The sequence below is a fragment of the Lactuca sativa genome, chromosome 5 (genome assembly GCF_002870075.4).
Source record: "Lactuca sativa cultivar Salinas chromosome 5, Lsat_Salinas_v11, whole genome shotgun sequence".
In the NCBI taxonomy this organism is placed as follows: domain Eukaryota; kingdom Viridiplantae; phylum Streptophyta; class Magnoliopsida; order Asterales; family Asteraceae; genus Lactuca; species Lactuca sativa.
In genome coordinates this window covers 43,649,381-43,661,784 of record NC_056627.2, presented here as the reverse complement: position 1 = coordinate 43,661,784, position 12,404 = coordinate 43,649,381, and the positions used below count along the sequence as shown (strand labels likewise).

The window sequence follows — 12,404 nt, the reverse complement described above, 5'->3', positions numbered from 1 at the left end:
AATATTAAATAATTGAGACTTTTCTGTTAAAAAAAAAACTAATACTTTATCAAAAAAAAAAGTCAAAATAATTAGACTTTAATATGCAAAAATAAAAATCAGCTATTGTTGCCAAAAATAATATCTTTAGACTGGACTTTTGCATCAACTTGTATTCTTGTAACATGTGCATTTCCAAAAAGTAACAATCACATATTTTTGACATAAATATTCACCGATTTATATATGAATGTTGTAGTGGAAAATGTAAATATAACTCTAAGCCTCGTTGAAATTGTTTTTGTACCCAAAAACATCGAATGTTGTGTGTTAGTTGAAAAAGCGGTTGTAAAAACGTGCTCGCATGGAAGGAGTGTGTGATTGTAAAGTAGCAAATGAGCTCAGTGTGCATCCACACGCTGTGACATCCTACGCGGCAATTTAAACTAATATTTGTGATAGATGTTTCTCGTAGGCAGGTGTTGGCCACGCTCCTCCCTTCCCTCTATAATAACTATTCTATTCTCCGCCACACGCCTCCCTTTCTCCTCGACGGCGCGTCACGGTCGACCTCTCCGTTATTTTCCAAGGTATGTTCGTCTTCTGCCGTAGTTCTTAGATCGGTGGAGTTACAAGGTTCTTCGTGTGTTTAATCTGTATTTCATCGCCTACGATTCTTCAGCTGCGGTTGTGTTTGTGAGTTTTTAATCTGGTTTGAACGATTCATTATTGTTTACTATCAGATTCTATGTGTGGATTTTGTAAGTTGAATTGAATTTGGATATGTAGTTTCGGTTTTCAATATGTGTAACCTGAAATCTAGGGTTTATGTTTGCTTTTTTTATATGTGTAATTACGATTTGACTTAATCGATTATTTATCTGTGTGTCTTAGTTCTTTGATCGGTTGACATACGATTATTCATGTAGTATTGTGTTCTTCAGTTTTTGATTTGTTTTTTGAAGAATTTTATACCTCGTTTTACTATCGGATTCTGAGTTTGGCTTATTAGATTGATTTCAGACATCTAAGTTAGGTTTTCGATTGTGTTTGCGTTTAAGATGTGTAATTTCGATTGGAATTTTATCAATTAAACGATTACTCCTGTGATAATGAATCGGATTAGCTACTTGCTGTGATTCTTTTCTTCTTTTGGGAAAAATAACTATGAATTTGTCTGTTCTTTGTTCTCAAGATGATCTGAGATTTGAAACTGAATTTGAAGATTTCTTAAATTCTTTTTTTCATTTCTGTTTTCTGTTTATAACACAGGAATTCTGTTGTTACCAAATTAAGAACAACAATCTGAACATAGATTTTGAAGATTCAGTGTGTATACATCTAGCAATATTACAATGGGAGCAGAAAAATCACCTACTTGGTACATGAACTCAATATTCACTTTTGATTTCTTCATCTCTTAACCTAAAAATATGAAAAATAATAACTATAAATTTCTTTTTCTTTTTATTAGCTTGCACACTACAAAGAAGAATCCAGGTAAAGTACCCAAAAGAATTCACAAGGCTGAAAGGGAGAAAATGAAACGTGAACATTTAAATGATCTCTTTCTTGAATTAGCTGGTGCACTTGGTAATTTTTCCACAACTCTTATCAATTTATATCTTTTTAACATTTTTTTTATTGTTTAATTTAATTTTATTATTATTATTATTACATTACAGAACTCACAGAGCAAAACAGTGGTAAAGCGTGTATATTGAGTGAAACTACTCGTGTTGTGAAGGACATGATTGATCAGATTAAGTCCCTCAAAAAGGAAAATGCAACTTTACTCTCTGAATCACAATATGTAAGGCTTATTTTATTATATATTTTTTTAATACGAAAAAATATATTATGTTTTTTATTTTATTGATTTTTATTTTTTATTTTTGGTTTTGGTGGGCAGGTGATGGTGGAAAGGAATGAACTTGAAGATGAGGCTTGTGGTCTACAGAAGCAAATCAGTGAACTAAAAAACATCATAAAAGAAAGAAGTCAAACAGTCAATGTCCAAACAAATCTTGACCTAAATGCCCCTGCGATAGAAATAGAATCCCACGAACCACAACAGTATTTAAATCCTGTTTTTGTTATCCCTGCTTGTCACCCACAACTAGATCCGGGTTTGGTTATTGACAATAATGCCCCTGTGTCAAATGTTAGTAAACCATATCCTAGGTATCCTACTCCATCCGATTCTTGGCCTTTACAGCTTCTTGAAAAGCCATCTCGAGTGTAAAATTTGTATAACTTGTTGTAGCTCATTTTAGTTTGTAATATGTTGTGTGTGTGTGTGTGTTGTCTTTTGAAGAAATGGCAAATTGTTGTGTTAGTGTTGATATAACCATATTGACTTGATAATAGTCACACAGGGGTTACATTGAAGAACCCAAGTATCATTGGAAATGAGAGCATAATACTACTCGTATGTTTTTTAAAATGTTAAGAGAGCTTTCTTTATTCATGCCATTTTGAAACTAGCAGATTCACAACGTTTATTTTTCTGTTTTTTTTTTTTCTAGAAATGCTTGTTACTTTACTTTTGTATGATTACATAAAAACATTTATTGGTCATTTGGTCTAGTGGTAAAAATAAAACACAAAATCACACATTTAATGCAGAGTTTTAGTATCGATTATAGGTAATCTTCGACTTTAAATCCTCTTTATGTTTACATAAGCATTAATGACGTAACAATTATCGTGGTATTAGTGAATTAATTTAGCTAATTTGGTGAAAAGAAAAAGGTCAATGCATATGAACGGAAGAAATTGTATTTTACTTTTGAAATAATCAATCATATTTATTAAATATCGAAATTTATCTAATTGTTTTAAGTATAAAAAGCGAATATATATATATATATATATATATATATATATATATATATATATATATATATATATATATATATATATATATATATATATATATATATATATATATATATATATATATATATATATATATTAAATTTACATTATCCTGTACGTTAAAATAAGTATTTCTGATTCCAATAAATAATGATGTAAGCATAATTGAAAATCTGGAATACGAATGCTGACTACCCCATCAGCGCCTCATAGGGTGGTGACAAACACTCGTTTCCTCTCTACACCTGTCCCTCCACCGAGCCCCCTCACTCGTATAAACCCTAATCAATTCACCACCATTCTTCCAATCTTCATCTTCTTCGACCCATTTATCAATTAGTTTGATTCGTGATGGGCAAATCCGGAGCTGCAGCCGGAGATTTATTACTACTCATCGCTCAAAATTTTGATGTTCTTGCCGGGTACTCTGTACTCTCTCTTTCTATTCAAATTTCATATCGTTGTTCATAATTAATTATTGATCTGGAGAAACAGAGAAATCCATTAGATTTTATTTTCGATTCCCAAATGGTTTGTTTATTCATGGCTAATTTGGTGTAAATGAAATTGAATTTTGCAGGCCCGTTGTTAGTTTGGCATATCCTCTGTAAGTCCCTACCTCCACTTTCCATCGGTTTCTGTTGAATTACTGCAATCTTCTTCTTTTACTATACTGTTTTTTGTGCATGATTGATGGGAACCGAATTCCGATTTGCGTATTTTGTTCCGAAAATGATAACATGTTGTCGATTTCAGACACTCTAATGCTCAAGTGTATTTGGACTTCATTTTTATTTCGGCATATAGACGAATGCTATGCAAAATGTCAATGTAGTTTTTATTATATTTTATACTATCCTATATCTTTCTCGACTTTTATTTGTGTTTCACATGATCAGGTATGCCTCGATCAGAGCAATCGAGACTAAAAATGTTGTTGGTGATGATCGACAATGGCTTACTTATTGGGTCTTGTACTCCATGATTACTCTCTTTGAGCTCACTTTTGACAAGCTTATTGAATGGTAATTATCTCTAATTAATTCCCATCCCTTCTTGGGTCAATTACTCATTAATTTATGTGATAAGTATCAAGGTTTATTAATTTGGGTTGTATTTTATTGTTAATTAATATATGGTGAAATGGCAGGATCCCGTTTTGGTCATATGTTAAGCTGATTGTGACATGTTGGTTAGTGATACCTCAATTTAGTGGTGCTGCATACGTATACGAGCACTACGTTCGACCTTTCTATACCGGAAACCAAACCGTCAACGTCTGGTATGTCCCACGGAAAAAAGACGCTTTTACCCCTCATCAGGATGAAACCCTAGTTTCTGCAAACAAGTACATTCACGAATACACCACCCCAGATGCTTTTCAGTTTCAGGAATACATTCAACCTGCTGTACGTATATATCTTTCAATTCTCATGACCTACAAATATACATACATAGTTATAGTTTTGCCTTTGAACATATCATATATATTGACATGCATAATTACGTGTTTTGCAGTTCGATGACCATGAGGAAATCAAGTATTATGGAGGTGGTGGTTTCTTCCCTGAATATGACTATGTATACGACTGAGGTGGTTTAATTCTTGCTGTTTGCTCGATCGATATCAGAAACTTGCTGGTCAACGTTGACCAATGTATATGTATATACTATATAGTATAGTATGATGTTGGTTTTTATTATGTATGCATACCTTGTTGTAATAATGTGTAATTAATTTCAGTTCATCACGTTAATTACGATCTTCCATGTGGGTGTACTGGATGAAAAAGGGAAGCAAAATAACATATATAGAGTTTCAGCTGCTCCATATTATTATTAGTAAAAGTTTTAGAAGTTAACTTATATTTGGTTGTTTTTATTCATGAGATGATGATATTGATCTAATTGTTGGTTTTGGTATGAAGTTCTTAGTTGTTACTTGTTAAAATTTGCTTTTTGTTCTTTTACAAAAAAAAAAAAAAAAAAAAAAAACGCATGTCTTGTCAATCTACATTATTATTTATATTGATATTGATTTTATTATTATTTTTTTGGTGTAGATGACACGGATAAGGAGAATTGACTTGTTATCTTTTGGAAATAAGAACCTTTTAAACATAAAAACTTCTATTATTCTATAATTATTAAAAACAGTGTTAATTTTTTGGTAATTTTACGAGGGAAGTTAACGACCGGTGTTCTCTCACCGTATCCTCGATTGAATTTCTTTTTGTTGATCGATCATTGGATTTGATTTTCGCACAGAAATGTCGACAGATTTACAGTGCTTCATAGCTTTTACGAATATTCTGGAGCTTCAGATCGTCAAGATATAGCGATTTGCGGACGAAACATTTCAATATCTGAACCGAAGGTGACCACCGCTGAATTTCTTTTTATATTATGTTTTATATGTTTTCTAATGATTTCTTAAAGTAGTTAGTTGTGCATTTACGATTATATGTTTGGAATTCGAAAATACCGATGCTAATTGTTTCACATTGTACTGGAAACCTGGAATTTGTTTCCGTTTTTCGTCCAGTTAGGTTTTGTTTTGTTAAGCATGCTGCTTTTGCTTAGGCTAATGGCTACTATGTGAGTGTTGGTTGAATCTTATTAATGCTCTCAGACGTCTAACTTAGGGTTATGATTTGTATTATCAATCTTCAACGTCCTGCTGATCATTCTCTTAAGTTGATTTCTCTTCGGAAAGTTTCTGATGTTTTTTTGTTGTTTTGAACAGGTTTTAAATGTTGGAACGGAAGTGTGGATGAATGACTGACCTACAGAAGATTAGCCTTGAGGAGCAGAATGTCGAGGAGGTATTTGTCATTGCCACTTCCTTACTCTTCACTTTGGACTTTGGTGAATTAGGTTAATAACACACACACACACATTTCCTCCTGTGTTGATTTTGTATCTTCTTCCATTTTAGGCCTGTTCAATATTTGGTAGAAGATGTTAGGTTGAAACGATGCATGTTTGGTTTGGATTTCAATGACAATACTTTCAATGGAACATACATAAAGCCTTTAGGTTTTTTAAACTTTGAAAGCCTTTTACTAACCTACCATGGATTCATGCTCTAATTGTGTTGCAATAATTTCAGGCTATCGCTTCTTTGAAGAACTGGTCATATTTACTGAGATATGGGCGCATGGGGAAGCCAAGGTTCTGCCCCTTTCGAATTTCTGATGTAAGTCATCAATCTGATGTATCATAAACATGAATAGGCTTTCTAACACAACTGTTTTGCATTAAGAATTATGTTTTTGTACACCTTTCTGTGTTACCTATCTTGTGATTTTGAGCTCTGTATTTTACTTTGATACTTAGAGCTCATTTTAAAGATGCTTATTTTGTACTACTAAGTAGCTTATAAGATCTTATTATCCAGGATGAAACAACCCTAATGTGGTGTATTAAAAGGGAGGAGAAACAGCTTCCATTGAGCCAGGTTTACAAGTTTATGCCTGGACAACAAACGGTAAACTTATACTCATTTCATCTCCATGTTAATACAACACCTGAAAATAAGTACACTATGAAAGTTTTAACTTACTTTTAGAAGTTAAAAACATTCATGATGTTTCCTTTTCCTGATATAATAGGCAGCATTCCAAAGGTACCCTCAACCTGAGAAGGAAAATCAATCATTTTCCCTTCTGTATAACAACTACTCCCTGGATGTGGTAGGTAACTTAACTTCTTGATCTTATTCAATAGAACCATTCTTATTTCACCAAGTATTTGAACACTATGGACAGATATGCAAAGATAAAGGTGAAGCTGAAACTTGGCTTATTGCCCTTCAAACCCTAATTTCAAGAAATAGTGACCATATATCAAAAAATACAGTTAAAGCTGATAGTATATCTTCAGATGGATCAACCTCCCTTTCTCAAAGGAATAGCAGCAGCGACATATTTGAGGTCTCAACTTATTTGTTATAAAACACAATCTAAATCTGGTATTAAATGTAGTTTTCTTTGTGCAAATGACATAAAAACACAACCTGTGGTTTTTACCATATAATAGTTTGTGTTTTTGTGACATCTGTTCTTTTCTATTTTACAAAATGACAGGATTCAGGGAGAAATGAAACATTTACGTTTCCAATCAACAGAGCATTCTCAGATGCAATACTATGTACTGAATCCATAAAACCTTTCCCACAAAAACAAAATATTCCCAAATCATACACCTCACAATCTTCCACAATTCACGGACCACGTCTCGATGACGTGGAATCTCTACATGATGTATTCATTTGGGGTGAAGGAACAGGGGACGGGTTGTTAGGTGGTGGCATGAACGGAATCGGAATGTCCAATTCCACCAAAATGGATTCACTTTTACCAAAGGCTTTAAAGCGAAGTGTCGCTTTTGATGCCCGAAAAGTTTCATGTGGAAGTAAACACGCGGTGTTAGTCACCAAACAAGGGGAAGTTTACAGTTGGGGAGAGGGTTTCGGTGGTCGACTCGGGCACGGAATGGAATCCGATATTCCAACCCCAAAGCTCATCGATGACCTCAGCAGATCAAATGTCGAAATGGTAGCCTGTGGTGAACATCACACTTGTGCTTTGACACAATCCGGTGATCTTTACACGTGGGGTGAAATCGGTGACGAGGCCGGAATCGGAATCGGAATCAGTCATTGGATTCCAAGAAAAGTAGGAGGTCAGATCGAGAGTATGAATGTAAAATTCATCTCTTGTGGACCATGGCATTCTGCAGCTGTTACATCAGAAGGTCTTTTATTCACATTTGGTGATGGAAGTTTTGGTGCGTTAGGACACGGGGATAACACTAGCATATATTATCCTAAACCGGTTGAATCTCTAAAAGGACTAAAAACCATTAAAGTCTCATGTGGTGTTTGGCATACAGCCGCCATTGTAGAAGTTGACAGCTCATCTTCTAGAAAACTTTTCGCATGGGGAAACGGGGACAACGGTCAACTCGGTCACGAAGACCGGGACCCACGGTTTCTCCCCTCTCGTGTAGTTTTGCTGGACAATAAAAACTTTTGTCAAGTCGCATGTGGTCATAGTATGACCATAGCTTTGACCAACTCAGGACACGTGTACACAATTGGGACACACGGTATTCATCCAGTCAAAGGTAAACTTACAGACAACTACGTACAGGAAATCTCATGTGGGTCCCACCATATTGCGATTTTAACTTCAAAATCCGAGGTTTACACGTGGGGGAAGGGAACAAAAGGGCAGTTAGGGCATGGGGACAATAAAGATAGGGAGACGCCTACTTTAGTTGAAGCTTTGAGTGAAAGGAGAGTGAAAAGTGTGGTATGTGGATCGAATGCGACAGTTGCGATTTGTTTACGTAAAGAAGTGCGTACTTCTGAACTTCCGATGTGTTCATCTTGTAATGCGGTGTTTAATTTTAAAAGAAAGCGACATAATTGTTATAATTGTGGGCTTGTGTTTTGTAAAGCGTGTAGTAGTAAAAAATCGTTAAGGGCATCGTTAGCTCCAAATGCGGATAAGTATTATCGTGTGTGTGAAGATTGTTATAGTTGTCTTCATAAAGAGGAAACAAATGGGAAAACGACATCAAGTTATCTACCTCCCAAAAGTAGGAATAGTAATAACGAACGTAATCACAAGCTTTGGGATCTTAAATCACAAGGCTTACTTTCACGGATTTCCGCTTTTGATTCATTTAGACGCGTTGGTAGCCAGTTAGTGAAACCAGAAAGCTCACAGGAGTCAAGTAATAATTATGTGGTTTCTCCATTAAATTCATCTCCATCTTTATTTGAAAACCCAACGTTTGGTACTTCTCAATCTCAAGCAGCATCTCCTGTGAGATCGAGTTTTAGTTACTCCAATTCGATTTCTTCTGCTATTGCTTCTCTTGCGTTTCCCGAAACAAAAGGAGATGATTCCAAGAGAAAGGAGGAGAATCTTATGAAAGAAATATCGACACTGAGAGAACAGGTGGAGTATCTAACACAAAAGGCTCAGATTGTAGAAGCTGATCTCAAAAAAACATCAATACAATTGAAAGAAGCAACCAAACAAGTTAAAGATGAAGAAGAGAAAAACAAAGCTGCAAATGTAGAAATAACATCTCTCACCACACAGGTGGAGAATTTGACCACAAGGATAGGTCAGGGATGTTGTTGGAGATGCAGAGTGTCAGGAAAACCTTGTATCCAAAGGCAATTGAGCCTTTAAGGTATTTGCATACCTTTATTCAGTTCTGATTCTGATTATCAACTAAGAGAAATATGTGTAGATTTCATTTCATTTAAATTGTATCAATTTAAATAAACAAGATTGTACATACAAATACAAGTTCCATGTCCTTTTTGTGGTGAAAAATGGCCAGGTCATGTGATAACTTAATTTTACAATGTGAATGAAATGAAATGATACAATAGTTTGGTTTGGTTTTGTTTATCCAGCTGGTGATTATTTACTGATTGGCAGTGGCAGATAGGATTTGTTGAGCTTCGGCAAGTGCAGAGTCTTCATCTGCAGCGTAGAGCACCTTTTTAACTGCCACAACCATCTGTTGCAGTAAAATCCATGAGAAAGTATCTGGAAAATACAATTTTAGGTTAAAATTCAGAAAAATATTAAAGATCTAGAAAATGTTACCGGAATATTTTCCAATTCCGGTCCCTGACAAAGTATCTCAATATCCCGTAACTTTGCAAAGTAGTAATCCCGTTCTTTCTCCAAAAGATCCACAGATATCTTCAGCTCCGTAATCTGAAATCATATTATATTATATCAATCAATACTTCAAATCTATGAGTCACACACTTGGTCAATATGTGATCCATACCTCATTCGACAAAGCCTTAATCTTCTCTGAAGAATCAGACTCCACTTCTACTACTCCACTTGGTTTTTGCTTACTCCCTGAACCAAAACAATCAACATTACATTTTTTTATTTTATTTGGGTTTTGCAAATGCCACATCAGCACTCATGACCTCACCATTTATCTTGTGGTCCCCTGATCCAGGATTCTGGGAGTTGTTTGTTTGTAAAGACTTGGAACTCTTCTGGGATTGGGATGCCATTGCTTTCACATGACGTTCCTTACATATCTTACTCCTGCGTTCCAGAGGATTATAATTCCTGAAACAAGAATACCAAACATACATATATAACTAACACTTCCAATACCAAAATAAATAATATCACAAAAAATTTGGTTATATACTCATTCATGATGCCACCATTTACAGAGTCACAATAGCGTTTCAACCACTGTAGAAACTCCAAGTTGTCCAATGGCCGACCCTTCACTAGTCTATTTACTTCAATATGCTGCAACCAATGGTTATATAAATGTAAACATACATGAAGAAGGAATTTATGATTGTTAATTTGTTAGTAATACTAATAGTCTAATACTACCTACCTTATCGATTTTAAGTTTGTTAAATACATCTTGTAGTACTTTGTAGTTTTGGATCATATCATATTCTGTTCTTGCATCGAAGTTAACCTGTAGTTAAAAAAAAATCATGTCAACAATCTAGAGTCTAGGCTTAGGGATTGAAGAAGGAATTACAAGATGAATTGTGGTCACCTTACCTTGTGCATTGGAACGGCTCCTGGATAGGTCATGTCCATCATCTGACACTGTACAGCACCTGAAGCAGCCTACATAGATAGAATGTCCGCAGTTCATAAATTAACAAGCTAAATTTAATTTAATTAATCACAAGCATAGGGAGGGGGGATCTATGTTATCCAGTCGTTTATGGAGTATGAAGATCAAATTTCCCTCTGACAACCAACAATTCGCATATGATAATTTACATCGAGGGGAGGGGCTATGAATAAAAAAGGAGAATGATTTATGGAGTATGAAGATCAAATTTTATATTTGAATTGGTTCGTTTCTACTATACTCGTAACACTAGTTTTGTGGATCAAGTCTCCATTTCAAATCCTCGTTTCAGTAATGAGCAAAACGAAATTATGAGAGAGATGAAGTGGTTGTGGTTACCTCTTCAATACGAGAAAGATTGAGTTGAAGGTTGGCATTGATCCATGAGAGAAGCTCATTCCTCCCAACGAAATACGCACTGTCCATCATCCCAATATTGCTCGCCATCCTCACTCCCTCTCTCTCTCTCACACACACACTACTCGGTTTAAAATTCAAATCACGAGATTAAATTTGGAACAGGAAAGGCAGAGATTCTGAAACAGTGAAAAATCGAAGAACAATTAAGATAGAGAGAGAAAGAGAGAGAGAATTGAAGAAGTAGGGTTGTGGTGTTTGGGGTTGGAGGAAGTTTTGATTGTTTGTATAAATGGTGAAAAAGCAAAACTCGAGGGAGAAGGAGGAAAAAGGGGGAAAAGCTGGCAATGGCGTCAGCCGTCAGGCACGAGAGGCATCCCCTACCGGCCACCCAAACCAAAAAGATGGCGCTAATTTAATTTTCCTTTTCTTTTTTAAATGGATTCAATACAAACCGAACCAAAAATAAAATGTTAAAATGAGTAAAATCTGATATATTAAATCAAGAAGATGTTGTCACGTATATGTCAATCGACATGATATATTTCATAGAAAAGTATCAAATCTGATAAGTCAAAAGATAAAAAGACAGTTATTTATTCTTGAAAAAAAAACAGAATTAAATTACAGGATTGAAGCGGCATTTGGAAATGTAGGAGGGTGTTTAATGAAAATAGAGTTGGTAAATAGTAATGGCCTCCAAGTGTAAGGATGTCATGTGTATTCATTCAATCTTTAAAAAAGGGGTGAGGGGGGAAGGGGTGGTGGGACCATGGACTCGGTCATGTGCAGGGTTCGGCCGGGCCCTCGGTTGCGACAAGGCTCGTAGACGGTATCCTCGTGAATCATGCTTTTGATGGTGACGGGTTCACCGCTCACATGGAGTTTAATGTTCGTCTCTTGTAAACAAATGCATCAACCACTTGTCTCATATGCTTGTCGTGTAGTACTTGTATATTTTCATTTATCTACTAATTTCTAAAAATGATATTGGACAATGTGTTACTTAAAAAGAACCCTATCACAATAAATTTAATTAAGAAATGTCAGCTTGCAAAATCGAAGCATAGCGACAATATGTACAACCAACGTGTGTACTATTAGTAAAAGAAATTTTAAAAAATGTACTACCATAAAAGAAAATGTTTACTGTATTTTCTAAATTTTAAACCAAGACTTTTCGATCCTCAAGCATGCATATAGCATATAGTATTTTTTTAGAAATGATATATTATATTATACATGATAAAATTAAAAAGTGAAAAATTAAATATTCGTCTAGCTTTTGCTCCTTTTCATAACATAATGATGCGTAATTTTCTTAAATCTTTTTTTTTTTTTTTTAAAGTTTTTTTTTAGTTATGACATTTATCTATATCTACAAAATAAGAAGATGGGTAAAAACATAATGCAGGAGGATATTGACTTTCTTTAAAAAAGTTTAACCCATAATGTACATAGGGTAATCAAAAATAACAAATGTATCACATCTTGCAGTGAGATTACATGGACCGCGGTAT

At 34.8% G+C, this 12,404-nt stretch overlaps 4 protein-coding genes across 7 annotated transcripts; 3 read left to right on the top strand and 1 right to left on the bottom strand.

The window, feature by feature from the left end:
- The first annotated feature begins 338 nt into the window (after positions 1 to 338).
- Positions 339 to 2,454, top strand: LOC111911448 (transcription factor bHLH47). 2 transcript variants are annotated; one of them, XM_023907226.3, is made up of 5 exons: positions 339 to 675; positions 1,252 to 1,360; positions 1,454 to 1,572; positions 1,665 to 1,792; positions 1,892 to 2,454. In XM_023907226.3, the coding sequence occupies exons 2-5, from the start codon at positions 1,335 to 1,337 to the stop codon at positions 2,222 to 2,224; spliced, it is 606 nt and encodes a 201-aa protein (XP_023762994.1). In that variant the 5' UTR covers positions 339 to 675; positions 1,252 to 1,334; the 3' UTR covers positions 2,225 to 2,454. The 2 variants fall into 2 exon arrangements, with proteins under 2 accessions (XP_023762994.1, XP_023762995.1); XM_023907227.3 differs by having other exon boundaries at positions 340 to 569.
- Positions 2,455 to 3,056: 602 nt separating this feature from the next.
- On the top strand, positions 3,057 to 4,629 carry LOC111911447 (HVA22-like protein a). Its single transcript, XM_023907225.3, has 5 exons — positions 3,057 to 3,281; positions 3,440 to 3,466; positions 3,759 to 3,884; positions 4,010 to 4,268; positions 4,378 to 4,629. Exons 1-5 carry the CDS (start codon positions 3,211 to 3,213, stop codon positions 4,450 to 4,452), a joined length of 558 nt encoding a protein of 185 aa, XP_023762993.1. The 5' UTR covers positions 3,057 to 3,210; the 3' UTR covers positions 4,453 to 4,629.
- A 245-nt stretch (positions 4,630 to 4,874) lies between these two features.
- On the top strand, positions 4,875 to 9,409 carry LOC111911444 (PH, RCC1 and FYVE domains-containing protein 1). 2 transcript variants are annotated; one of them, XM_052764153.1, is made up of 8 exons: positions 4,875 to 5,236; positions 5,606 to 5,684; positions 5,798 to 5,898; positions 5,972 to 6,058; positions 6,260 to 6,349; positions 6,474 to 6,554; positions 6,630 to 6,794; positions 6,948 to 9,409. In XM_052764153.1, the coding sequence occupies exons 4-8, from the start codon at positions 6,020 to 6,022 to the stop codon at positions 9,069 to 9,071; spliced, it is 2,499 nt and encodes an 832-aa protein (XP_052620113.1). In that variant the 5' UTR covers positions 4,875 to 5,236; positions 5,606 to 5,684; positions 5,798 to 5,898; positions 5,972 to 6,019; the 3' UTR covers positions 9,072 to 9,409. The 2 variants fall into 2 exon arrangements, with proteins under 2 accessions (XP_052620113.1, XP_023762989.1); XM_023907221.3 differs by lacking the exon at positions 5,798 to 5,898 and having other exon boundaries at positions 4,876 to 5,236.
- On the bottom strand, positions 9,115 to 11,323 carry LOC111911445 (microtubule-associated protein RP/EB family member 1B). 2 transcript variants are annotated; one of them, XM_023907224.3, is made up of 8 exons: positions 10,867 to 11,323; positions 10,449 to 10,517; positions 10,273 to 10,359; positions 10,072 to 10,178; positions 9,844 to 9,986; positions 9,688 to 9,764; positions 9,550 to 9,611; positions 9,115 to 9,437 (listed from the first exon to the last, which is right to left on the bottom strand). In XM_023907224.3, exons 1-8 carry the CDS (start codon positions 10,972 to 10,974, stop codon positions 9,392 to 9,394), a joined length of 699 nt encoding a protein of 232 aa, XP_023762992.1. In that variant the 5' UTR covers positions 10,975 to 11,323; the 3' UTR covers positions 9,115 to 9,391. The 2 variants fall into 2 exon arrangements, with proteins under 2 accessions (XP_023762992.1, XP_023762991.1); XM_023907223.3 differs by having other exon boundaries at positions 9,115 to 9,408; positions 9,498 to 9,611; positions 10,867 to 11,302.
- Between the last annotated feature and the right edge of the window lie 1,081 nt (positions 11,324 to 12,404).